Source organism: Parasteatoda tepidariorum, chromosome 11, assembly GCF_982258835.1.
Source record: "Parasteatoda tepidariorum strain Cologne lab strain chromosome 11, Ptep-v5.0, whole genome shotgun sequence".
Lineage (NCBI taxonomy): Eukaryota > Metazoa > Arthropoda > Arachnida > Araneae > Theridiidae > Parasteatoda > Parasteatoda tepidariorum.
The window spans coordinates 23,948,944-23,974,572 of NC_141765.1; the positions used below are offsets into that span (position 1 = coordinate 23,948,944).

General features: G+C 27.4%; 1 protein-coding gene across 1 annotated transcript in view; it reads right to left on the bottom strand.

The window, feature by feature from the left end:
* The window catches only part of LOC107452602 (protein O-mannosyl-transferase TMTC1), a 188,641-nt gene that overhangs the window by 119,643 nt on the left and 43,369 nt on the right, over nt 1-25,629 (bottom strand). The window contains exons 2-3 of the mRNA XM_043054161.3: nt 8,260-8,437; nt 203-276 (exon numbers count right to left, since the gene is read on the bottom strand). Coding sequence (XP_042910095.2) covers nt 203-276; nt 8,260-8,437 — 252 coding nt within the window. The remainder of the gene's footprint in view (nt 1-202; nt 277-8,259; nt 8,438-25,629) is intronic.

Consider the following 25,629-nt stretch of genomic DNA (forward strand, 5'->3'; position numbering starts at 1 on the left):
AAATACTTAAATGATGTGTTTTGATGTAATCAGCTGTTATTTGAGATATAATTGAGAGCTAGAAATAGCTGTATTTTCGAGAAGATTCTGCTAATGAATGTATGAATTCTTAGGACTATTTCATTCATCTGCAAACATTTATACTGCAATCATTATACATCTGCAATCATTTATCATTTGACTGTCGCTATACGATACTCACTTTATAAATGTCAGTAAAGATGTGAGGAAGAAAAATGCAGACAAAACCTCCGCTCTTCCAACAGCGCTAGAAACCTGAAAATACAAACAAAAATGTTTAATTGAATGTTTATAAAATATATAATTTCTCAGAACAATTCTATCATTTCGAGATACTTATATTTGTATAAAAGATAATAATTATTATGAAGGAAATATATATATAAACTAACTTTTGGGAATATTGTAGGGTTTTGTTTTAAAATCAGTCCAAATAATATATAGTTATTATACGTTCCAAAATTGTACAACGTGGTGTCCGTTGATCGCAGAATTACCGATTCCGGGTCTTGTGTCATTTAACATCACACCTTCTTCATAAGACCAGTGTATCATTTCAGCAATCATTTAAGAGACGATTTAAATTGTGGTACAACAAAACTCACAAGAAAACTCTGTACATGAAAACTAAGCGTATCTTGATACTAAAATTGTTTTTCCTTTCCTTTGAATTTTTCGTCACCTCGAACTGCAAACCTTCCGATGCGGTTTTAGTATTCTTTTATTTGTATTACGATCCACAGGTGTCTATTAGATAATGCTTCGCAATTTTGTAATTAACTTCACCAGTACCATTTTTTAAATAGGAGCGCTGATTCCTCAATTCTTCTCGTGGTGGCTCTGTAAGGGTTCTTTGCGAAAAACCACACTACCATATCTAGACACCACTTTTATAGCCTTACTTGAAGACTTTGAAAGAAATGCTGTGGTTACCCTCGATATAGATACTTACAATTACAAACAATGAGGAGAGAGGCAAAACATAGCATAAGTTTTATTGAGAATTGTATAGTAAGTCATGTCTGGAACTGTCATAGTGCGAAAAAATGTCTTAATTCAATGTTATTTTTACATATTCTAGTGAATTCTGGTGAATATTACTATGAAAAAGGCTCTTAATTAGCTATTTTATTGTAATTTAAAGATTAGGCGCACACCGTAAAGATTACACCTTGGTGAGCTCTCAAATTAGCGGTCAAATTATTACTTTTCAAAAAGACGTCTTTTTTTAAGCATATTTGGTTGAAACTTTTGATACTTAGCATTATAAAATATAAAATCAAGATATTTGAGATAAATAAAAGTACCGTTTCGATTGCGAATGTCAGTCTAGGTCATAATGAGGAGGTGCCACATTTGATGACATTCCCGGACAGGGAATGCTACGAATTTCTCAACTTTTATTTATCATATTCCTTCATATCCTTCAATTCAGTAACCGCAGTTCTAAATCATTCTGCGTATATGTAGTGTAGAAAAACTTCCGCTCAGTATATTGTTATATTAATCAAATTACAATAAAAAAGTGAAAAATGAAATTATTTATCATTCTAAACAGCCCCATGTTTTTATTATAACAAAATTTTAATGAGGATGTTTATGCATCTTTTTAAAGTTATATGCACAAACCGTGTGTGTGTGTGTGTATACACTGGCGATATATGTATGCGTATACACTAGTGGAAGGTTTTCGTGGTTTTCCTCACCGTATATTGCAAATGCGGATTAGTTCCATTAAAAAGTCCTATCTTGTCCCAATGCTTGATTCAAGAGTTTGCTTGTCTTCTGGGTGTGTTTCAAGTTACAATTAAAAAGTTACATTGATAGCCATAATTGGATCGACTGTTCAACGCTGGTTGTGGATAAAATAATGTACTGGCAAAAATCGTTGTAGCATTCTCTCCCCCATACTTTAGAGACTGCGGTTGGTGGTTTTTTTTTTACCAAATTTCGTTTCTACTAGCATTATTCAGCGTGCGCACGTATGAAATATCTTTTATAATATGCCAGCTATAATTTAGTTTGGAAATCTCATAAATATTGATGAAAGCGATAAAGCTGTAAATTTAACAGGCTATCAACACTAAAACAATGTATTAAAGGAGTTGTAACTTAATATCTTTTAATTTTCTTCTGTTAATTAATTTTCTTTATTTGGAAGTTTGCCATGTCTATTTTTTTCTTTTCCTCTCTACCTAATTGTATTTTCATTTACTTTTAGATTAATAACTTTTAAGTTATCTTTATATTCTATTTAATCATTTTTCTGCCATAATTAAATGTTACTCATTCGGAAAAAAAATCTCAGCTTCGCCCCGATAGGATGTCTTTAAAGGGTTATTTATCTTTAATAGCTATGCACAAAGCTTTTTATGGATATAAAAAAATCACCTTTTCCTAATTGCATTTAAAGCTGCTTACAGGATAAAGTAAATAACTAAGAGAAGACTATTTTTAGATTAAAGCATAGATAAAAAAGGAAAACGTTTTATTGTTGAGCAGCTGGACTTACATTTTTTTTAATAAAAATAAAATAGGTTAGTTCATTAATCAACCTTTTTTTTTTTAAGAAAAATAAGGGACAAATAACTTTTGAGTTTTATAATATTTAGTATTAGCAAAAGTTTGTGCCCAATGTGGAAACATACGGAGTTCATAAAAAGTGCTATTTCCTCATCTATAAATTATTTTTTGAACCGTATGTCAATATTTACAAGTTTTTGAAATGTTACTATATTTTAGTATGTACCATATCAACTTTCGAAAGATTCGATTCTAAGTAGAACCATGGGACTCAAAATACAAAAATACAAGAATTTTCTGTAATTATATTATAATTATGTACAGTGCGCAAAAAATAAACTGATAACACTGAACAGCTTTTTATCTAATGATCGGATCTTTACGTTCTTGGACTAACTGGTTTGTAAAAGAGACCTCTATGCTTAGTAATTATTGTAGGCGATATTTTGAGTTACGAAATTAGACGTAACACTATACTTTCTCTAACATATCTTTTAGTAATAAACATATCTTTTTTTCGAGGAATTCAGATTTCTGACCCTTAATATTTAGGGGTAGCAGCAATACTGCAATTTTAAATGGCAAAATACAAAACTGCAAAATTTGAGTGATATCGGTCGGATAGTACCTGAGAAATCGAGTTTTGAAGAAGTCGTATTTTTTAATTTAATTTCAGACAGTTTTGTTCTATTAGGTTTAGAAAAAAAGCAATATTTTTATCCACGAACATCTAATAATTTCTTATAGAAATCTGTTATTCATGGTAGATGATAAGAACTTGACTAAAATTAAAGCATTTTAGTAATTTATTTTAGCTCAGAACAAAAACGTAAAAAACTCTGATGCATGATTTTTATTTTCCTTACTTTAGCACGTTAACACTTATATTTTATTATTCATTCTCTTACTATATAACTATACTTATCTTTTATTCATTTATTTACTTTTAAACATAAATTTACAAACCATCTATTCCTTCTATTAAAATATCCAAAGAAATATAAATTTAAATATATTTTTAAGAGCTTTAAGAGTTTGATTCTTTTTTAACATTTTTCTTCGTCGAAAATAACTTCTAAAAATTTTACTCATGTCTCTCATAAACCAATCCTTAAAGAAATTTTTTTATGTATAAGGTAATTATTCCCATTGAAATTTCTTTTATTATTTATTAAAATGCTATTCAAAATTTATTACAAGCTGTTTACGCACATATTTCTTTTTTATTTTAAAAAACTAAAAACTATTTTTGTTAATTCTCAAAGTTTATTTAGGAGGATATTCACTAGGGGATCTTTTAGACTCGTAGAATTACTTATATTAAATGTATATAGTTTCTTTTTCTATACGCAATTGTCTCACATATTTAAATATTATCTTTTTTGTTAAAGTACTGTCAATTGAAATGGTTTTTCAATTGAAAAAGATGGTAAAATTCAAACATAAAATATTAAAATTAATATTTACTGTTCTCGTATTAACGAAATATATTTCACTTTTTACTCAATATTATCTCGAAAAATAATAAATATCCCACAGTTTAAGAAAGAATATTAGATTTCAAGTTTGAGGGGTTAATTGAGATGAAGGAAGTAGGTAACAAAAAATTTTTAAATGGTTGAACTTTAAGTATTACCATTCCATATCATTTAATGCGCATGTATCTGTTTTAATTACACTCATAGAATTATTTTTTAATGCACTGAGAAAAAAGTATTATATTATGTTATGTTATGTTATGTTATGTTATGTTATGTTATGTTATGCTATGCTATGCTATGCTATGCTATGCTATGCTATGTTATGTTATGTTATGTTATGTTATGTTATGTTATGTTATGTTATGTTATGTTATGCTATGCTATGCTATGCTATGCTATGCTATGCTACGTTACGTTGCGTTGCGTTGCGTTGCGTTACGTTACGTTACGTTACGTTACGTTACATTACATTACATTACATTACATTACATTATATTATATTATATTATATTATATTATATTATATTATATTATATTATATTATATTATATTATATTATATTATATTATATTATACTATATCCGTCGTTGAACAGTTGACCCAATTTTGGGTTTACGACTAATAATGTTCAACTCCGTAGCCTTGTAATTTTGAACCAATCCAGAAAACTCCTGGATTAGTATCCCCAGAGTTATTGATTTGTTATGGGAACATGGAGGAATTTGCAACTCGACAGATTTAACGTGCATCAGTCACCATTTACTACACGGGGATTCTTCGGTAAGTGGGGATCAAACCCACGACCTCTTGGACATGGGCCCAGGGCCCTACCAACCAGGCTATCCCGGCCTCTGAGAAAAAAGTATGGTCAAAACAATCAGAATATAGTAAATTTTACAACGTTTCTGGCTCTCTGGAAGCACCGAAGCGCACCGTAGTTAATGCCGAAGCGCTTTGGTACTAATTTTGGTAAAATCAACAATAAAATATGGCTGAATAACATGCTCTAAAATTTTGCAAAATGTGGTAAGACTTGGTAATTTTTTCATAATGCCTTAGAGCGTGTTATAAAAACCACTTCTGTTAAATTTATTTTTCAGTTTTGTATTTTTTACTAAATGTGCGGTAATAAGAACAATAATTTCGATAAAAAAAATTACTGGTTAATCGTTTCCATATGAATGGAAAAATTACTAAATAAATGTATTAAATACCATAGATTTTGGTTTTATCAACAAGAACTAAGTACTTTTTATTAGAAATATCATTACCATACAGTACGGTAATTTTAAAGAATTTTTTTTTTACGTGTAGATAAACTATCTACTTTTCATATTGAAATAAAGTTTCCAAAATGTGGGATTTTTTTCCCTTTATTCAAGATTCATTTCACTAGAATCACAGCATCAAATAAGGTGAAGACAGGCTTTGCAAAGTTAAATTAATGATCCGCTAGAAACTTTTATCATGACCTCATTCTTATAATCTCTATTTTTAACATGAAATCTTAATCCTTATCTATAACATATTAGAACTAAATGCTTGGTGTCACGTAAAAGTATTCAGTAGAAAAAAAATTTTCTAAGTTAAAAAAATAAGAAATTCAGTTGTAGTTCTTTTAGATGAACATCTTACATTGATGTGACCTAACACTTTAAGCTGTATTATATTATTTTCTTCAACATTTTAAATTTTTTATTCAATAAGGCGTAACATTAAGAGAAATTAGTTTTTAAAACATATACCAAGTTATATATACCTAAGTCGTGACAGATTTTTGGAGGATTGCCTTACTTTGATTACACATCTGTTATATGTAATTGAAACTTAAAACTATGACATACAATTCTATGTCTTATATAAAAATCTCAAGCAAAAATAGTCAAATTTATGTTTCAAAAATGTTTTTTGCATCCTAAAACGTAGCACAGTTTTTATGTACTCAAAAATAGTAATGTGGTGTAATTTAGTAGCAAATGGCAGTTTTTATGTTTTTTAGTTTGAGAAAATACAGTTAGAAATTTTGCTTTTGCTAATTGATGGCACGCAAACAAGCAAAAAAAATGCCGTTACATATTAATGTAATTGTATGTATATGTAGGTTGAAATATTGATTTGTAAATACTTGTTTTTCTTTTCTTTACTGGCATTTTTTGCCTTATGGCTACTTATGACTGTATAGTCCTATTCCAGACAAAAAAAAAGGATTGTTTTAAGGTGTAAGATCATTTAAGTAATACTGCATGATATTATCTAATGATCAAAATTGTTCAGTATTTACTTACTATATATTGATTTACTATTTAGTGTATAGGTAGTGCCATTAAGTGTTAACCTTAAACTTGTTATTGTAGAACAAAATATATTCGCAATGTTTAAAAAACACTATTAGAGGATTTGCAATGTAAATTAAAGAGGTTTGAAGTATGAAGGAAAATAATTGCAATCTTTAAGGTTTAAGAAATAAATAAAATGTTTCTGGAATATTTTGAAACATTTCCTTACATTACAGATTTTATTTATGTACAAGGTTTTGGATCATTTTAATTGCGTCGATTTTTTTTAAATTATTTCCTTAATTTTAAAAAAATTACTTTAAGGATTTTAAATTAAGTATTAAGTATTTGAAAAAGTACTTAATTGTAGATTAAAAACATATACCCTTATTACTCTTACAGAAATATATAGGTTCTAATCCCTACAATTTCGTAAAAATGAATACTTTATAGCCTGTTTTAGGTTCCAAACTCCTTAAACTCCTAACATAATAGTCCTATTTTTTAAATAATTTTTCTTCTCTAATAATATTTAGTCTTCCATTTTGTTCACTTAAGCGTTGTTTCACATAGCGTTGTAATACTTAAATGTTACTAACGAAGCAATATATATTTTCATCCAAAAAAAAAAGATAGTAAGAGATTTTACACTAGAGATCCAGAATAGTTACTGTGCAGAAAGATATTATAGGGAGTCTTTATAGCAACAATACATTTCTAGTACGTTTGTATAGTCATTAATTCCAACTTAAGAGATTCTCTGTAAAACATTTTGCAAAATATTAATAGTAAATAAAATGGTTTTTTTGCCGTTTATTACTATACAACATATGGTCCTTTTAACGTTTCTGAGGCAATTTTGGACGCAGCTGTAAAATAAATTAAATAGGTATCCTTTCAAAAAAGGATAAAAACGAAATAAAAAACAGCGGAATTTAAAAGAATAAATAAAAATGTTTCAGAAATGTTATAAAAGGTTTTTTTTTTACGATGCAGATATTGCATGCGTAATAATTTTATTTTGTTCCAAGTACTTATCCCACATTGGGTAATTCTAATTATACTATAAAATCAGTCAAAAAAATTGTAATCTTAAGTTAACCATTATTATTTTTAAAGAAATATATCAATTTTTATCTCTACAATTCCTCAAAAGGCCTAATTCGTAGTCTGTAACAGAATTCGAATTCCTTAAAACTCCTCCAACATAAAAATGTTTATTTTTTTATTTTTTTTTAAGTAAAAGAAACTTTGTTCACTAATGATTATAAATTTTCTATTTTGTTCACAAAAAAAATCTATTTTGTCCCTTTACAAATGACAAGCCCTAACACGTTTTTACGAACAAAGTTAGAATCCAAAGAAAGGAGAAGATTGTTACAGATTTTACATTTGGGATCTAAATAATAGGTGACTGCTTGGAAGGACATTACAGGCCGTTTTCAAAACCAGAATGGATTCCAGTACGTTTATAACGTCATCAATTTCAACTTAGAAGTGTCCCTATAGAAATTTTACGAAATATCCACCATTATGGGAGTCTAATAAAGCATAAAAAGATTTCACCATGGCAGGGAGGTAAAATAATCTTGAAACTAAATTAAATCATTATACTGAGAGTGATAAATGTTGTTAAGATATCAACAAGTATATACTTTTTTTTCTTCTTGACTTTTCTCTTAAAACAAATTTTCTATGCATTACGTATATGGGGAAAAGTTTGGTTAAATTACTGCACTATATGGCAATGACATTTCAGGTAAAGAAAAATTTAAAAATTGAATAAAACTGATTAATAAAAGCGAAGTATTTTATTTTATTTAAACCATCGATTTGAAAATTTTTCCATTCATATGTAGAGGTTTGCAGGAAATTCTAGTTTTTAAAATTATTGTTCTTATAGCCACGCCTTTAATAAAAATTAGCATCAGTTAAATTAGCTTAAAAAAATTACTTACCGCTTCTGTATGAATAGGATGTGTAGCAAAAAGTAAAGCAGCAAATAAGGTATCTTCTCGAGACCATTTTAAAACTTTAATACAAAGAAAAGCGACCATCAATGATACACATGAGTGCAGACAAACATTCACAAAATGAAAACTCCATGCTGATAAACCACAAAAAACATGATTCAACCTGAAACGAAAAAAACATTTAGTCTAATCAAAATCATAGTACAAGAATTCTATTAAATAAGCAAGAACATTTACAATTGATAACAACTGAAGTATTGAAAAATATTGTATTTTATTACACAAAAATTGAGAATTGAAGAAACTGGAATAAAATAAGGATAAGCCACATATTTATAACTTTCATGAGAGCGGTATTGAGGTGAAAGCACCACAGTTTTTGCGTACGTTTCGTGTTGGTACCTATCTGGAAATATTACTCTTGCGCAGTTGGATATAAGAAGGTCACTATCGAAAATATTATGACTCGTGACTCATTACTATTTTGTCCTAAATCCTTCAATATATGGATCTATTCAAAAAGAGATTTTTGAAACTGATTTATAAATTACATAAATAATTTACAATTAATTGTAGCTATTTTATCCCTTCAATTAGTTCGTTTTTATTCTTATACTAAGTTAAAATTATTTTCTTTAAATTCATTAATTCATTTTTTTTTCATTTTTGTCTGTAACAATAATAAAGATTTATCCTTAAAAAGAGCAAAAAAGAAAATAAGCTAACTCTAAAATATGGTTATTTAAAGGTTTTGGCAAGGTTTTTAAACTCACGAAAATTTTCGTGACGACATGAACGTGAATAATAATTTCTATTTAAAACTATTCAAGAATAGACTAATTTGCATGCTGAACTATAATTTATTTTTGCTTCTGTTCTGTCAGAGGTCAGGCAATGCAATCAATCGGTTGCCAATGCATGTACACAAAACAGTCTCAATACTTTCCTATGCTTTGACAAATGAATAAAAAATGAGAAAGCTGTAAAGCTATAGCAAAGTGAAACGATTTCCTTCGGTTTCACTTTTGTAATTAAGTATCGATCCATGCGTATTTAACGTTAGATGAGAAAGTTCTTTAAACCTGGAAAACTGCTAAAATCTTTAAGCTCTAGAAAGTAAAAAAATAAAAACTTTTTTTTTGTATATTCTTTATTTGTATCTGTATTAAGAAGAAAAATATTACAAAATAAAAAGAAAATACTGATGAATTTTCTCATATGAATAGTCCCCAGTGAAATAATTCCAAATTCTAAAATATTCCAGAGTATTCCAAATTGTGTCGTGATGTTTTTAACTTGTACTGGTTATGGAAATTATTAATTTCAAATATAGATATTCAGATTACTGAACGGAGAAAAAAAATCTTGTAAAATTATCTTACTTTATGGTAATGACATTTGTTGTAATTAAACCAAAATATATGGTATTTAAACCATTTAGTTGGTATTTTTTCCGTTCATATGGCAACGGTTTATAGAAAACGTTGGTTTTCAAAATTATAGTTTTTATTACCATAAATTTGGTAAAAAATGTAAAATTGAAGAGTAAATTTTTACGAATAAATGGTTTTTATGCCATGCTCAAAAGCATGACGATAAAATTAGCAAATTTGACCACATTTAACAAATTTTATCACATATTATAAAAATATATTTTATTGCTAATTTTTTCCAAAGTCATAACCAAAGTGCTTCGGTTAAAATGCTATGCTTTTTGATGCTCCCATATAGCTAGCTAGAAGAACGACAAATTTTACCATATTCTGCTAGTTTTGACCATACATTTTTTCAGCACATATATTATCAATTTTTAGTTACATCAATCTAAAATAAAACTATCAGCCATATTTTTAGATTTAGTGTGAATGTACAATGCTCAGTATTTAGTTTTCTTCGGTATTTGTCAAAACATTTATCGAATGAACAAATATTTAAAAATCATAAAAATTGTTGTTTTGGCAATTTAATAAATCGGTAGCTCATGCTTTTACATGAAACTCTCTTAATTATTTTTTATGCTTTGACAAGCGACCCAAAATATGTAATATATCTACAGCAAAAGGAAACGATTTCATTCGTTTTCCCTTCTACAATTCACATTCAATGCAAACGTATTTTCTGTAAGATGAGGGAGTACTTTAAACCTTAGAACCAGTAAAATCTTAAAACTCAATAAAGTACAAGTAATAATATGTAATTTTTAATTGTGCCTGCATTTACTAGAAGAGTATTAAAAATATAACTTGAAATTACTCACTATAATAAAAAATACTGTTGAGATTTTCATGCAATAGAAATTATTTATAATTTGTTATGATTAAGAAAAAAATACATTTAATTAAATGTACCGCTGACTTCTCGTCAACTTAGTGCTAAACTGTCTGCTGCTGTACGGTTGGATTTAGAGTGACTTACACCGAATCAAGAATTTTTCTTTAATATTCTTCAAGCAATTTTTCACAACAAACACCGTTTTAAATCGAAATTCAATACGGGTTGAAAATGAAAGAAAATCTTATGCTTCCGTACATATTAAAATCCAAATAAAACCAAAAATACTTTATTTAAACTATTCATTTGGTAATTTTTCCGTTCATAGGTTAACGATTGACTGGAAATTTTGATTTTCGAAATTTTAGTTCTACACTTAGTAAACTATTACCATACATTTAGTAAAAATACTAATCTGAAAAGTAAATTTAACCGAGTGAATGGTTTTTATGACATGCTCTAAGGTATCATGACAAAATTACCAAATTTTTCAACATTTTCAACAAAGAGCATAATAATAAAACTATGCTTTTTTTGTTCGTTAAGTTATCCCAAAATTATCGTTTGGGTAAAAATTATCGTTTTTTTTTTTGGTATTTGAAGAGGTAATTCGCACACTGTAATAAGATAATTTTTTATTGGTAATTCGCACACTGTAATTTTTTCCTTTTTCCAGTAGTCTGGACCATAATTTTTTCAAAGTATATCTTATAGCTCTTCAAAACAAATGTGCTTTTTAAATTAATTTTCTTTTACTATCCTTTAAAGATTTTATTAATTGTGGTTCGCAATTATTTATAGAATGTAAGCTGCAAATAACTGTAAATACAAAGTTTTTTCAACAATTAATGAACAAAAATTGATATCCAATCTAAGATTTGTGCATATATGTTAAAAAAAACGGTGAAGCTTGTTTAAAGTTGAGAAATGAAATAAAAGAAAAAAAAAGAAAAGGAAATGAGTAAAATGTTTATTTCAAGGTTGTTCCTTTAATTATTGTATCCTGTCAATTTATTTGTTAAATCCCGTATTGTAACTAGTTCAGTATTTGAAACATTTTCTTCACTTATTTCTATTCATCGCAAAAAAAGATTGACATACAGTGCACAAAAAATAGACAAATAAACGGATCATCCTGAATAACTTTTAATCTAATGATCAGACCCTCACGTTTTAGGAATCAATATTAATGGTTCGAGGGGATGACCTCAAATATGCTAATCAATTAGTGAAAACAATATTTTAAGTTACGAAATCTGACTTAAAAACGTTATTTCACTGAATAAACATACAATATTTTCAGCGCACTTCTGACCATCAAAATACAGGGAGTAGCCGCAATCTGGGAATTATGGTCTCCATAGTTAGATCAAGAGAGCCATCCAAAATTTGTACTCTCTAATGGTAATTTTACGTTTTCTTATTTCGCCATATTTCGTGAGCTTTTCAAGCAAATTGAAAATTTTTGCACACAATTATAAAATCCGTTTATTCGAAAATAATTCAATGCAAAAATTACACTTTAGTAAATATTTATTATTTTTTATTATTTTATTAATTACTAGTAGATGAATTTTGAATTTTTAAAGTATATATATTTTTTTAGAATTTTTAAGTATGTAATTTTACGTGAAAAAATGCAACAATTGAGAGAAATTGGTTGAATAAATCGAATTTTAAAGAAGTAGTTTATTTAAAATTCAATTTCTCAGGAAGTATTCAATTGATTTTGCTCAAATTTTATATTTTGCTATGTAAAATTATATACAGTAAAATGACGTAAAAAAGTTGCAGAAGCGAATTTTATAAATGAGTGCAAAAATTTTTCAATTTCCCTTTAAGAAGTTACGCAAAAAGTAAAACTAGCAATAAGTGGTCCAAAGTTTGGACCGCATTCCTGATTAAACTATGGAGACCATATTTCCCAGATTACGGATAACCCTTATATTTTAGAGGTCAAAAACCCAAATCCATCGTAAAAAAAAAGGTATGCTCATTCAGAGAAAGTACGCTTTGTTTGGTCTTTTAACTTAAAATATTGCCTGCACTAATTAATTAGGATACTTAAAAAAAAAACTTGAACCTTAAGAATGAAACCTAGAATGTCAAAATCCAATCATTAGATCAAAAGCTATTTAGGGGGGCCCGTTTTTCCTTTTTTTATGCACCACTGTGCCTTAAAAACCTATACTTAATTTTTTCCAACTTCTTTTTTACTGCATCAAATAGATATTCTGTTACAAAATGGGTGAACTTTTTCACCTCCTCATTCTTCTTTTGCAGAACGAAAAATAAACGCGAAATTTATTCTTAATTTCTTCCAGCTTTTATCAATTTTGAAAATGACTTCTATTTTTTTTTATAAAAATGTATATTAAGTAGTTATGTTTCTCCTCCTTTTTTCTGTATAACTGCATCAAGAAAAAAAATTGAACTCTTTCTTTCAGTTGAAAAATTTCTTGGCAAAAGAAAGCGTCAAAATTTATACCTAATTTCTTTCAGCTCCTAAGAATTAAGCAAATATCGTTTAGTTCATACACATATAAACGTATAAATAACAGTAAATTAAGAAGCCATTTTTCTCAACTTTTTGTATTACGGCATTGAAATCTAAGTAAGTTTCCATCGGAGCAATCAATTGAGAATAGATTAAGTTTTATTTTTTAATAATCCAATAAGGATATAGAATCTCTCTATTTGGCATAAAGCCAAAAGCTCACTTATTTGATAAATGTGCAATCAATTCCCGGGCGATATTAACCCATTATTTAAATTTTTCATCTTTATTTTCATTTCTTTTCTATTATTCATTTAAAGGGAGGATTAATCTGTTTTTCAAATGCATTTTTATGACTTTTCCAGATAACTTATAGGACTTTAAATGCTATCAGATTCATCATAATTTTAAATTTAAGTACAGACTTCTTTTGATTTAAAATTGATTTATTGCTTATTTCCCATTTCAAGCTTTGTTTGATTTAAACACATATGACAAATGAAGATTGACAATAAAATTGATGAAATGAAGGGAATACTTTTGAATTAAAAAAATTATTTCATTTTTGTTTTCCAACGAAAATTGATTCTTAAATGTATCGTAAAAGGCTCAAAAATTGTTTAAAAATATTAAATGGATTGAGTATTTTTTTCAATGTAATTGATAATAACTTCAAATCAGCAAGGATTTAACAGGGCAAATTGCATCTGAGAATTATATAGATTACTTATAGATGCACTATAATGTATCTCAACATCAAAAATAGGGGTAGATACCTTACACCGAAGTGGCATAGTGAAATGCCATTCATACCTTTTGAACCTAGTGTTCAACTATACTAATGTTCTTTTTCAGTGTTTTATATAGCGTCCACCAAGTTTCTTATTTAATTACACTAAAATTTATAATTTCACTGAAATAAGATACACATAAGAGTCATTAAAGTTATTTTTACAAAACAATATAAAGTAAGAATCACTTAGTATGCATAAATACACCAATCTTTAAAATAAAATGAGTTTGTAAATCAAACATACACGTAGCACAGAGAAAATATTAAAACGAATTCTAGCTAGATTTAACAAACCAGAAGCAGATAGAAATGATGATCTCTAAAATCATTTAATGCAGTTCTCAGGGATTTAAAAATTAAAATATAATTTTCCTTATTACACAACTAAAAAAATACATGCAGATTTTAACGGTGAATTCTTGTTGCTGTTGATGAATATCAGCATAGAATACTACAACAAATTCTCGTTAGCTCATTCTATGTAGATTACAAACAAACTATTCGCGAAGTTGTTTTTCTTGAATTTTGATATTCAAATAAATCCATGAATGGTGTTCTTGGAAATTAAAATAATTATCGTATGATATTAAATCAAGAGAGTTTTGTATAAAGTCATTCAATGTTAAGTGTTTAGATTTAAATTACATCCTTTAAATCGTATATGAACACTCGACTTAGTGTTAACCCACAATAAAGTGTTTCCTTACATAGTTTTTTGACTTGTTCAACATCATATTCGGAGAAAGATAGCACCACAGTTTTTACAGCTCATAACATTATAGCATTGGGTAATTATGAGTAAAATTTTTTGTTTCTGAGTTTGTTTTGGGGATACGCTTATTCTTAAATTACGTAAATTATTATTTTTTTAAACCCTAATAAAAAATCAACATTTCTTTTTATTTGACGTGCGAATTTACTTGGTGCTTCACAGCAGCGATTTAATGTAAATTCGCTTTGGGACAGTGAGTACTCATATTTAGATATAACTCTAAGTTTTCATTCCCAAACTATTTGGCAACAATTTCGTCCATTAGTCACTCGTTTTTATGTCTCGTGCTCTATTTGGCTAAACATTTGGCTAAATATTGGCTAAATAACACAGAAGTACATTTTTTAAAAAAGAAGATATTCAAATACAGGAAAATCGAAGTATCTTTCACATTTTATTACTCAGTACTAGTAAGAATCAAAGGACAAAAAAGAAGCATGATGACCCGAGAGATTTTCAATCAGCATTTTATAAAACGTTAAAATAAAAGTAGTGTTTCGAACCTTATTTAATATAAGTATAAGAGTCACTGATAGATGAACTATGCAAAAATCGGTTTTGATATTTCTTTTTTATTTATTAGTACAAAGTATTCAGAGATTTATGTGGTATCTGTTGTTATAGTTCTTCTTTCGAACATTGACATTGTAAGTTCTATTTTTAAGTTTTTACATCCATTTTTTTATAATTTTTATGAAAAGAAAGTGTGAAGGTAAAGTGTTGGTGCTTAAAAAAAACGAGATATTTGTTATCTAGACAGAATTCATAAAAAATACTTAAACATGTTCATAATTATTAAATATAATTATGAAATCTCTTTAAGCTTCTGTTCTGAGGTAAAGAATAAGATTAGTTCCTTTTAATTTTCTGTTCTTTTAAATTTAACTAACTTTTGTTGAACACTAATTGAACACTAACTTTTGATGGCAAAAATCAAGTTACTTCTGGAATAATTCTAAGTAATTATTCTGAGGTATACTTTACTATTACCATTTCTTTACAATCAAATAAATTTATCAAAATAAAATTTTAATTTTAAAAATATTTATGCAATGTTTCTTTTCTTAAATATATTTTTAAAATAAATCACTTTTTTATTTTATTTATTACAGACCTAAATTCCATAACATGGAAATATGTTTTTAAATGATTTTGTACGTTAATTTACTTTGAAACAACCATGCGCATAACATCTGTGACCATGTTTCATTTTTATATAGTTGATTTATCATCTAACATTCAAAGCGCATAAAAATTCCATTCATTTTGAAGTTCTAACTGCAAAATAGCATTTTTCCCGATAAATATGTATATAAATCATTTGTAACAAAACATTTATAATAAGGCATTCATAACACATGAAACATCCTTTATTTTGTTGTTCTAACTGTAAATTGTTTTGTCGCACATTTTTCAAAATATTAAAAGACATATTAGTTATTGAATGCATCACAAAAACAAAAGAGCGTTTGTAAGAAGAAATATTTTAACAAAATTATTCGCGAAGAATAATTGACAAATCAGTAAAAAATTCTTAAAATTGTAAGTTTTGACATAAAATGTGTAAATTGACAAAGTTATAAAGAATGTATAAAAAAGTAATAGTTAAAAACACAAAATATCATGTCGAGTTTCTTATTGTTTTTTTAGAAAAGAGAAAGGGGCCTTCAAAATATTGCGTAACGTAATTTTAAAACAGTGATCTACTTCTGGGGTGCTATTTAGTTGTAAAAAGAAAATATTTATTTTCAGTGTTAAATTTAGTCAGAAAGAAAACCTTCGTTAAAATTGTTTTTTATATATTACGTTTTCTTTCAAATCTAGTACAAACCTTACACTAAAATGAAAAGTCAAAATTTTATGCGAACTTCTCCTTTTTAGCATAAAATCTCTAAATTCCGTAGAAATGGAAACCAGTTCTATAATTAGGTATTTTAGTATCTTATGGTGAAAAATTCACTCTAGGAAAATCAATAATTTAGAAATACATCGATGAGTTTCCCCCTGAGTTCAATCAATACCCTCAAGTGTCTATTCCCTAAAAGTCAATATAGAAAACTAGTTATCACTTAGTTTCAATTCGTACTATTCTTTCTACAAAATCTGAGTCAGCTATGTTTTTAGAAGTATGTAGTTAGGAAAAGATGCATTCTACCAAAATAAAAAACTAAAACCTTTAAGTTTTGAGCTGCTTCTAACGACCTAGTTATTTAGAATTTATTAAAAAATACTTAAAAGCATTACAAATCATGCCGAGTTTTTTTAAGGTAAATGGAGCGTTTGAAACATTACATTAAGTAATTTTTTTTTAAAAAAAAAGGATCTACTTTTAGCGCATTATTTAGTTGTAAAAGAAACAAAATTTGTTTTTAGTTTCAAATTTAGTCGGAAAAAAACATGTTTAGAATTCCTTTCAATACATTACGTTTTCTCCTAAACCTAGAACAATCCTCGCACTAAAATAAAAAATTTTAATTTTATGTAAATTTCTCCTTTTAGCATAATAAATTTCTCCTTTTCTTTAAATGCCCTGGAAATGGAAACCAGTTCTATAATTAGGTATCTGAGTATCTTATGGTGAATAATTCACCCTAGGGAAATCAATATTTAGGGAAATCATTATTTAGAATTTATAAAAAAATAATACTTAAAAGCATTACAAGTCATGCCGAGTTTTTTTTAAGTAAATGGAACGTTTAAAACATTACATTAAGTAATTAAAAAATATCTACTTTTAGCGCATTATTTAGTTGTGAAAAAAAACAAAATTTGTTTTTAGTTTCAAATTTAGTCGGAAAAAAACATGTTTAGAATTCCTTTCAATACATTACGTTTTCTCCTAAACCTAGAACAATCCTCGCACTAAAATAAAAAATTTTAATTTTATGTAAATTTCTCCTTTTAGCATAATAAATTTCTCCTTTTCTTTAAATGCCCTGGAAATGGAAACCAGTTCTATAATTAGGTATCTGAGTATCTTATGGTGAATAATTCACCCTAGGGAAATCAATATTTAGGGAAATCATTATTTAGAATTTATAAAAAAATAATACTTAAAAGCATTACAAGTCATGCCGAGTTTTTTTTAAGTAAATGGAACGTTTAAAACATTACATTAAGTAATTAAAAAATATCTACTTTTAGCGCATTATTTAGTTGTGAAAAAAAACAAAATGTGTTTTTAGTTTCAAATTTTGTCGGAAAAAAACATGTTTAGAATTCCTTTCAATACATTACGTTTTCTCCTAAACCTAGAACAATCCTCGCACTAAAATAAAAAATTTTAATTTTATGTAAATTTCTCCTTTAAGCATAATAAATTTCTCCTTTTCTTTAAATGCCCTGGAAATGGAAACCAGTTCTATAATTAGGTATCTGAGTATCTTATGGTGAATAATTCACCCTAGGGAAATCAATATTTTAAAAATACATCGGTAAATTTCCCCTTGGGTTTAGTCAATACCTTCAAGTATCTATTCCCTAAAAATCAATATAGAAAACTGGTTATCACTCAGTTTCAATTCGTACTATTCTTTCTTCAAAATCTGGGTCAGCTATGTTCTTAGAGGTATATATTTAAGAAAAGATGCATTCTAACAAAATAAAAAATAAAAAGCTTTATGCTTGAGTTGTTTAAACTGGAAAGATAAGGAATCGTAGATGAAAAGGAAAATCTATTGTAATTTGTTCAGATTAACGTAGTCACATATTTTGTTTCTGATTCAGTTAGACTTTAAGGGATACATTTTAATTTGTAACAAAGTGGAAATGGATTGTTCATTTAGCGTAAACAAAGTTTCAATAATAATAAGATAGTTTAGAAGTTATTTTTCAGCATTGTATGAACATATTTAAAAGTCAATAACATGTTTAAACGAAAGTGGAGAACATATTTAAACTATTACATTAATTGTATTCACGGTACTGTATTAATTACAGTTCACTGTTTCGCATATCTGCCTTGTGTACTGGGGCAAACTGTGGTGTAATATCTCTCTAAATGTGATGTTGATCAACCAAAAAATTAAGTAATTAGAAATTTTTATTTCGGGGACGACAAACACCAAATCGAGCTTTCATATTCGATTTAAAGGGTATAATTTAAACCTAAACACTTAGAGTTCGATGACACAGAATTCTCACTAATTTACACAAACGAGAATTATTTTTCCTTCCAAAAACATCGATGTGTTGGTGCGCTTTTTTTCATCGCCAGAAGTTGGCGTTTGTAATTAATCAGCTAGAGTTTGTTGTTGTTATGATTTGTTGTGCTTTGATTAAATGATTTGTTTTGCGTAGTTAAAAAAGGATGCATCTTTTTCATTGAATAATAAGAATAATTATACATTATTTTTTAAATCCCTGTGAACTTTTTGTATTAAGCGATTTTAACTTGTATAATTTTAATCAGATTCCGCACTTTGTTCGAGTTTGATCGTTATCTTTGCTTCTGGTATGTTTGCTTTACAAACTAATTTTATTTTGAAAATTAGTATGTATATCATTCCAAATTAATGATTCTTTCTTAATATTGTATGATAATAATACATTTATTGACTCTTATTTGTATTTTATTTTTTCATAATCATAAATTTTAGTGCTACTAAATTCAAAATAAATAGTGGCGGTTACTTAATACTAATTAGTGTAATAGAACATTCTTGGTGTAATGAAACACTTAGTGGAACAGCATTTTGGTGTAAAGAAGTTACCACCAAATTTGGTGTTAAAATACACAAAAATATTTTTAAGTGTGAAAAAATCTAACCGAACTAATTTCCCCCTTTTCATCGATTGTATTGTTTATTTGGCTTGTGTAAAATCCAATAGATTCATATCTTGTTTTAATGACTTGGACAATGCTTCCGTATTGCATTCTCAAAGGTTTCATAACCAGTAATAATAGTAAACTTATTTTTACCTTTTTGGATTCTTACTAAATGAAATGTTATTTAAATTATTATTATTATTATTATTATTTTGGTTACGTATAAAATTACTTTCAGTTAAGAAAATGCATTTCCTGCTTGGAAATAGAAAATGTTTTGATTTTATAATTATCTTATAACATTTCACTATAACTTGTTTGTTAATACATGAAATCGGCAATTCATATTAAAAAGAAAGTATATTCGAAAACAAGAACCTTGCATGCCATTTAAAACTTAAAAACATTTTTCGCAAAAAAATAGTTTTTTTATTTATTTTAAAGCTCATAGTTATCAGTTAAAAAGCCGTTTCTTGAGAAAAAAGGAATGTATTTTAAGAATATTAAGCGAAGTAAATAATAATAATTTATAACAAATAATAAAAATATTTTTTTTAAATAATAATTTATAACAAAAAAATTCTGGAAACTTTTCCAGAGAAATATTGAAATTAAACAGCAAAAGCAATTAGAATGATTCATTTCTTGAAATGGAAAACAAATATCATAAAAAAAGCATGTATCTTAAAAAAATATATAAATATTAATAACATAAAAACATAAAAAACATTAAAAAAGCAATAAAAATATTTATTTACTCCTAAAAAAATTAAGGGATATACCAGATTCATCAAAAAAGAAACTATTAGAAATTTATAATCTTCGCATTTAAAAGATTTCTTTTAAAAAGCAATAAACTTTTCTTTATGTAAAAACCCTTTTTTTGAATGTAGAACATTGAAAGAAAAAAAGATAACTAAGAGTGACTGAAAATATGTTTTTAGTTATTTTCCAATAAATTTCTAAATAATATGTGAAATGTATTTCTTGCAACAAAAACTTTGTCACGGCGTTGAAGGAAAAAGCGACAGAAAAGCTTTCTAAAAATGACAAAATATTATTTTTTGAAGCCCGTTACATCTGAGCCCAACATATCAAGAGGGCTTTTTCAGCCCAAACCACTTTCATTTCCTCCGTTCTTCTTGGGTGTGTCCGCCTAAAACACGAGTTTGACATCAAATCTATCAAACTGATTGAGAAACGATCTCGGGAATTCCCGAAATGCACGAGATCCTGGTAATTTTGGGGGATAAAGTTTCACTTAGCTGAACCAATTCGCAGTAGAAAATACAGTGTATCATCCAACAAATTCAGACATCTTAATTTTCAACTGATATGTCTATTAACTTTTAGAAATATTTGACATTTTATAATAGTAATATCTGTGAAAAAATCATAGAAAAGTAACATTGTATCAACTTAGACATTATTGTCATACATGCTATACGCATTCGTTGCTAATAGTTTCCAATTTCACGCGTGGCCTATTCTATCGTTTATACTATTTTCAAAACTGACAAGTCTCTAATTTATTGCGTATATAAATATAATTTATTCAACATGTATATAATTTAGCAAATATGTATCTAGTTTATCTAATTATTTTAATATGTATCTAGTTTATCTAATTATTTTAATATGTATCTAAATTATATAATTGTTTGAATATGTTTCTATTTTTTTGAATCTGTAGTAGTTTATCTACTAGTTTATCTACTAGTCAATTAATAGTAGTTTATCTACTAGCGTCTACTAGTTTAATTTTCTCATGGTTATTTTTAAAACATATTATCCTTCTTAGTATTTTTTTAATTAACTAAAGAAAATATTCTTAGCTGTAAATAAATAACTTTTTTATTATTTCTGTAGGAAAAACAATTAAAAAATGAACATGCTGGTTAGAAACGCAAAAAACTGAAATACTATGCAGTTACGCAAATTTTAACAAGTAAACATTTTCTAATCATCACCAAGTATAACAAATTACTTTCATTTTTAATGCATTTAAAATGATTTTGCGCAAATAAAATATCATTTTCAAATTAAATATAACTATCGTACTGAAAGTTTGTATATTACTTTCTTTTCGTAACAATTTAATTATATTGTAGATAACAAAATCTTCCTTTACTATAGCAATAAAATAAAAAGAATTAACTTAAAATTTTTAACGTCATTAGAAGCAATTGACTTGAATGTGCTTTTGTTTGCTCGTTTTATTAATAAAGAAACTAGCAGAAATATAATGTTAGTTGACAAACATTGTTTCATTAGATTTGCTAATTATGTCTTAATATGTATGTAATATTCTGTGAAATTAACATTCTTAATCTCTTTAAATACTGCCAATATAAATTTCAATTTTACAATTATTTAGTGCAATGCCCTTTTACTTTTCTATTTTTTAACTCACTATTTTTTTTAATTAGCTGCTTTTTTTATTGAAACCTATCGATTTATGAAAAATAATTCAAAAATCGGTTTATGTTTATGGAATTTTAATTTAAAAAATTTATAATGTGGATTTTACTTAAATCAAGAGTTCTGGAAAAAAAACTTTTTTTTCATTATTTTTATAAAGAAGAATAAAGTAATTATAAGTACAAATTTATAATTATTTTTGTTCAACTTCTTAAGAAAAGCAAAAACTGTTATGATTGGAATACAAATTTTTACTGCAAAGACGTTTTTATAAGACTATTAGGGGAGAGTTTGGTAAGATTAGTGGGGTAAAACCAGATACTTTAATTGTATGGAAATTAATTCTGCTTTATAACGGTGGACAAATTATGAATTACACTTTATTTGTCAAGAAGAAGGACCAATTATATTAGCGAGTTGTTGTTGATTAATTTATGGCCTCTATGGAAATTAGATTTTTTATTTATTTATTTATTTTTATTGTGTCAGCTTTCTGACTTTGTACTCTCCACTTTTCTCTTGTTTTTAAGATCTCCTTATTTATTATTTATTGTTCATTAAAATTGTTAAAATTATTTTTAGTTCAGCTTATTGTACATTTAATAAAAAATCATACCCTAACAAATAATAAGGATTTAGTCCAATAATAGCACTGTTCTGCTTCTTTCGGTAATTTCTGCTCTCGCGATAATACCGGGTACCATCGCGATATGTATCTATGCTCAGCCTAGGAGAGATGCACTGCGGCAGAGGAAGAAGATAATTACACTCAAAGCGGAACAAAAGGTTTCATGAGCCCCGTGGCTTTTATGGGACATTCAAAATAGAAATATCTGATATTCTTTGACTGAAATTCTAGCATTTCTAAATTTCCTATGGAGTTAACATATGTACTCTGTTTAACCACACTAGTGAAGTAAAAGTGGTTTATTTGACTTTTTCTAGAAAAAAAAATCCTTCATAAAAAAAGTTAATCATCAATGACTATTCATGAATGGCATATTGTTCGCAATTAAATAATGAGAGCCGCGATGGCTCAGGGGATAGAGCGTTCACCTTCCAATGACGCGAACCAGGTTCGAATCCCAGTCGATACGAATTCCGCATCCGGCTTGCACCGACCACAGTGCTGACGTGAAATATCCTCAGAGGTAGACGGATCGTGGATTAGAGTCCCCTTGCCGTCAGGCTAACCGTGAGAGGTTCGTGTGGTCTTCTTCTCCATGTAACACAAATGCGGGTTAGCTCCATGAGATCCAGGAGTTCCCTTGTCTTCTGGATTGGGTTCAAAATTACGAGGCTGCGGAGTTGAACATTAATAGTAGTAAACCCATGAAATTGGGTAGGCTGCTCAGCGACGGCTATAAAATAAAATAAAATTAAATAATGGATATCTTGATTGAAACTGACAGTTCGAACAGTAACTACCCGGTATTACCCCTCTTTCCTTTCATATCATTACTTGGTGATATATTTAAGATCAGTGATTTATAATGTTAGCTTCAAAATTAGTTATCAGTTACAGTGAAATATTTTGTCTGGTATATAATTTTGTAGGTTAGCGTTTAGAAGCAAGGCTTCCAAATGACTTTTTTGTTCTCTTATTGCAATCTTTTAACAAAAAATGGTTTTAAATTTTTAAGACTGATGGTTTTTAAACATGTTACAGCAAGAAAACAGTTAATGTTTTTAAAAAAAATAAAAAACGATATTGCTTTTTTCTCACAGATTCACTGTTTTTAGTGTTTTAAGCTGTTTTTAGTTTCAAATTGCTTCAACAGATAGCGCTGCAAGTTGCAAACCTGTAAATGGTCAAAAAGTAACTAAAAATCAGTTCACAATTTTTCGACTTTTTTCAATCACTGTAACTCAGACACTATATTTTCAAAATGTTGCCAATAGGTCACAATCTCATGGCATTATCGGACTACAAAATTTCGTAAAATATTTACTCGGGACATGCAACATATTCGTTTTGGAAAAATTTTGAAACTAAAAACAATCTTACTGAGAGGAAAAATGCATGCTCTTTTGCAGAAATTTGCTTCAAGAATTATTAACCTTTATCATTTTTCTGTTCAAGAGAATGGAACGAAATTTTGTATAAAGAAAATATAAAGTATTCTCTCACGAAATCAGTTATAGGTATTTATCCAGCTTTTATGAATCGGTTACATTGACAGGATTTTAAAAATTTTTAATAGGAACTCAACACCTACAGTGTAAAAAATTCCAGATCAAATTCTGGTAAAAAATACAGCCATTAAAACATGTTAGGGAACAAAATAACTAATATACCGTATATTTTACAGTAATAATTGCCATAAAATCAATGAATTACTCTAATTAAATCAATATTTCTGCAAAACTTGTGATACAATATTTTACGGATGGTGGCAATAGCTTAATCGTAGTTTGAACCTAAATTTTCACAGTTTATTATTTTTCATTCTGAACATAGTCCTTGCAAAGATACTTAAACGACTACCTTATCCGCCTTCCATGCCATTGTTTTTTCTTATTTTTTTTCATCATAATTAAAAATATTGCTGCAAATTAAAAATTTAAATAGTTTTGAATTCCAAACAATTCGGAAAACAAAATCCGTAATATAATATGCGTTCATTATTATATGCATCAAATTCCGTTACTTATGTTTCAATTGTCTTCAATTTGCAAAATTTTCGATCAATTTGCAAAATAATAGTTTTGAAGCATTTATCGAAGACGATGCTAAAAAATGAAAAGCATCAAATCCTCTTTTAATTTGATAAATGTAAAGTTTTTAATTTGTCTAATTAATCTTTCTTATTGCGTTTGAAGATTAGATATCAAATGTAGTTTTTAACTCACTAAGCACACGAAATAATTAAATTTCTCTCAGACAATATTTATTTATGGTAACTTTTTGATATTATTTCATTTTATTTACTACCATGTAATTTGGGACGAATTTTTCTAAAGAACTAATTTTTTTACTTATTATCCTTTGAAGCGTACTTCCAATTTCAATTATTTCTAAATTAACTGTTACATGAAATAAGATAAATATTCTTTGCTCTAAGTCGAGCTTATATTTTTAATAACTCATCTAAGTAAATATCGGAATGGAAATATTTTTTAAGCTCAAACCCTTTGTCAGATAAAAAATAAGGAGTATTCATGTTCCCAAATGAATGAATGTTTAGAAATATTCTATATAAAAGGACAGATATATTGAAAAAAAATTGTAAATTCTTGCAAAGATGGTATCGATCAGACTAGAACAAAAAATACATTTAAGACAGTGTTCAGTCTTACGCAAACACGCATTTTATAAAATGTGAAGAATCAGATTCCCTATCATGAAAATAGTAGAGAAAATTATATAAAATTTCAAACGAAAGAAAGATAAAGGGTAACTGTAACTTTTCTATTTGTTGCTCTGTCTAAATTGAATGTTTAGTTATAATCAATACAATGTGAAATACGATCACAATTATTGTGCTATCAGTTCAGTTAAAAAAATTATTTTGAATAAAAAGTTCTTAAGATTGTTTTTGTTTTAGATTTTCCACACATTATTTTAACATATTGCAAGTCAACTATGATGGAATGTTTTTTAAAGTAAAAAAAAGTCCTAAACTTAATATATCTTCTAGAGGGTATATCTAACTTAATATATCTTCTACATAATATATCTTAATATATCTTCTAAAGGTACACCAGTACACGCGTCTACTTTTAAGTCAGTCTTGATGTCATAGTTACGGTCCTCTTAATTACATCCATATTGTTGCATAAAGGAATTCACCGAAATATTCAATTAAAAATATAAAACAAATAAATATCTA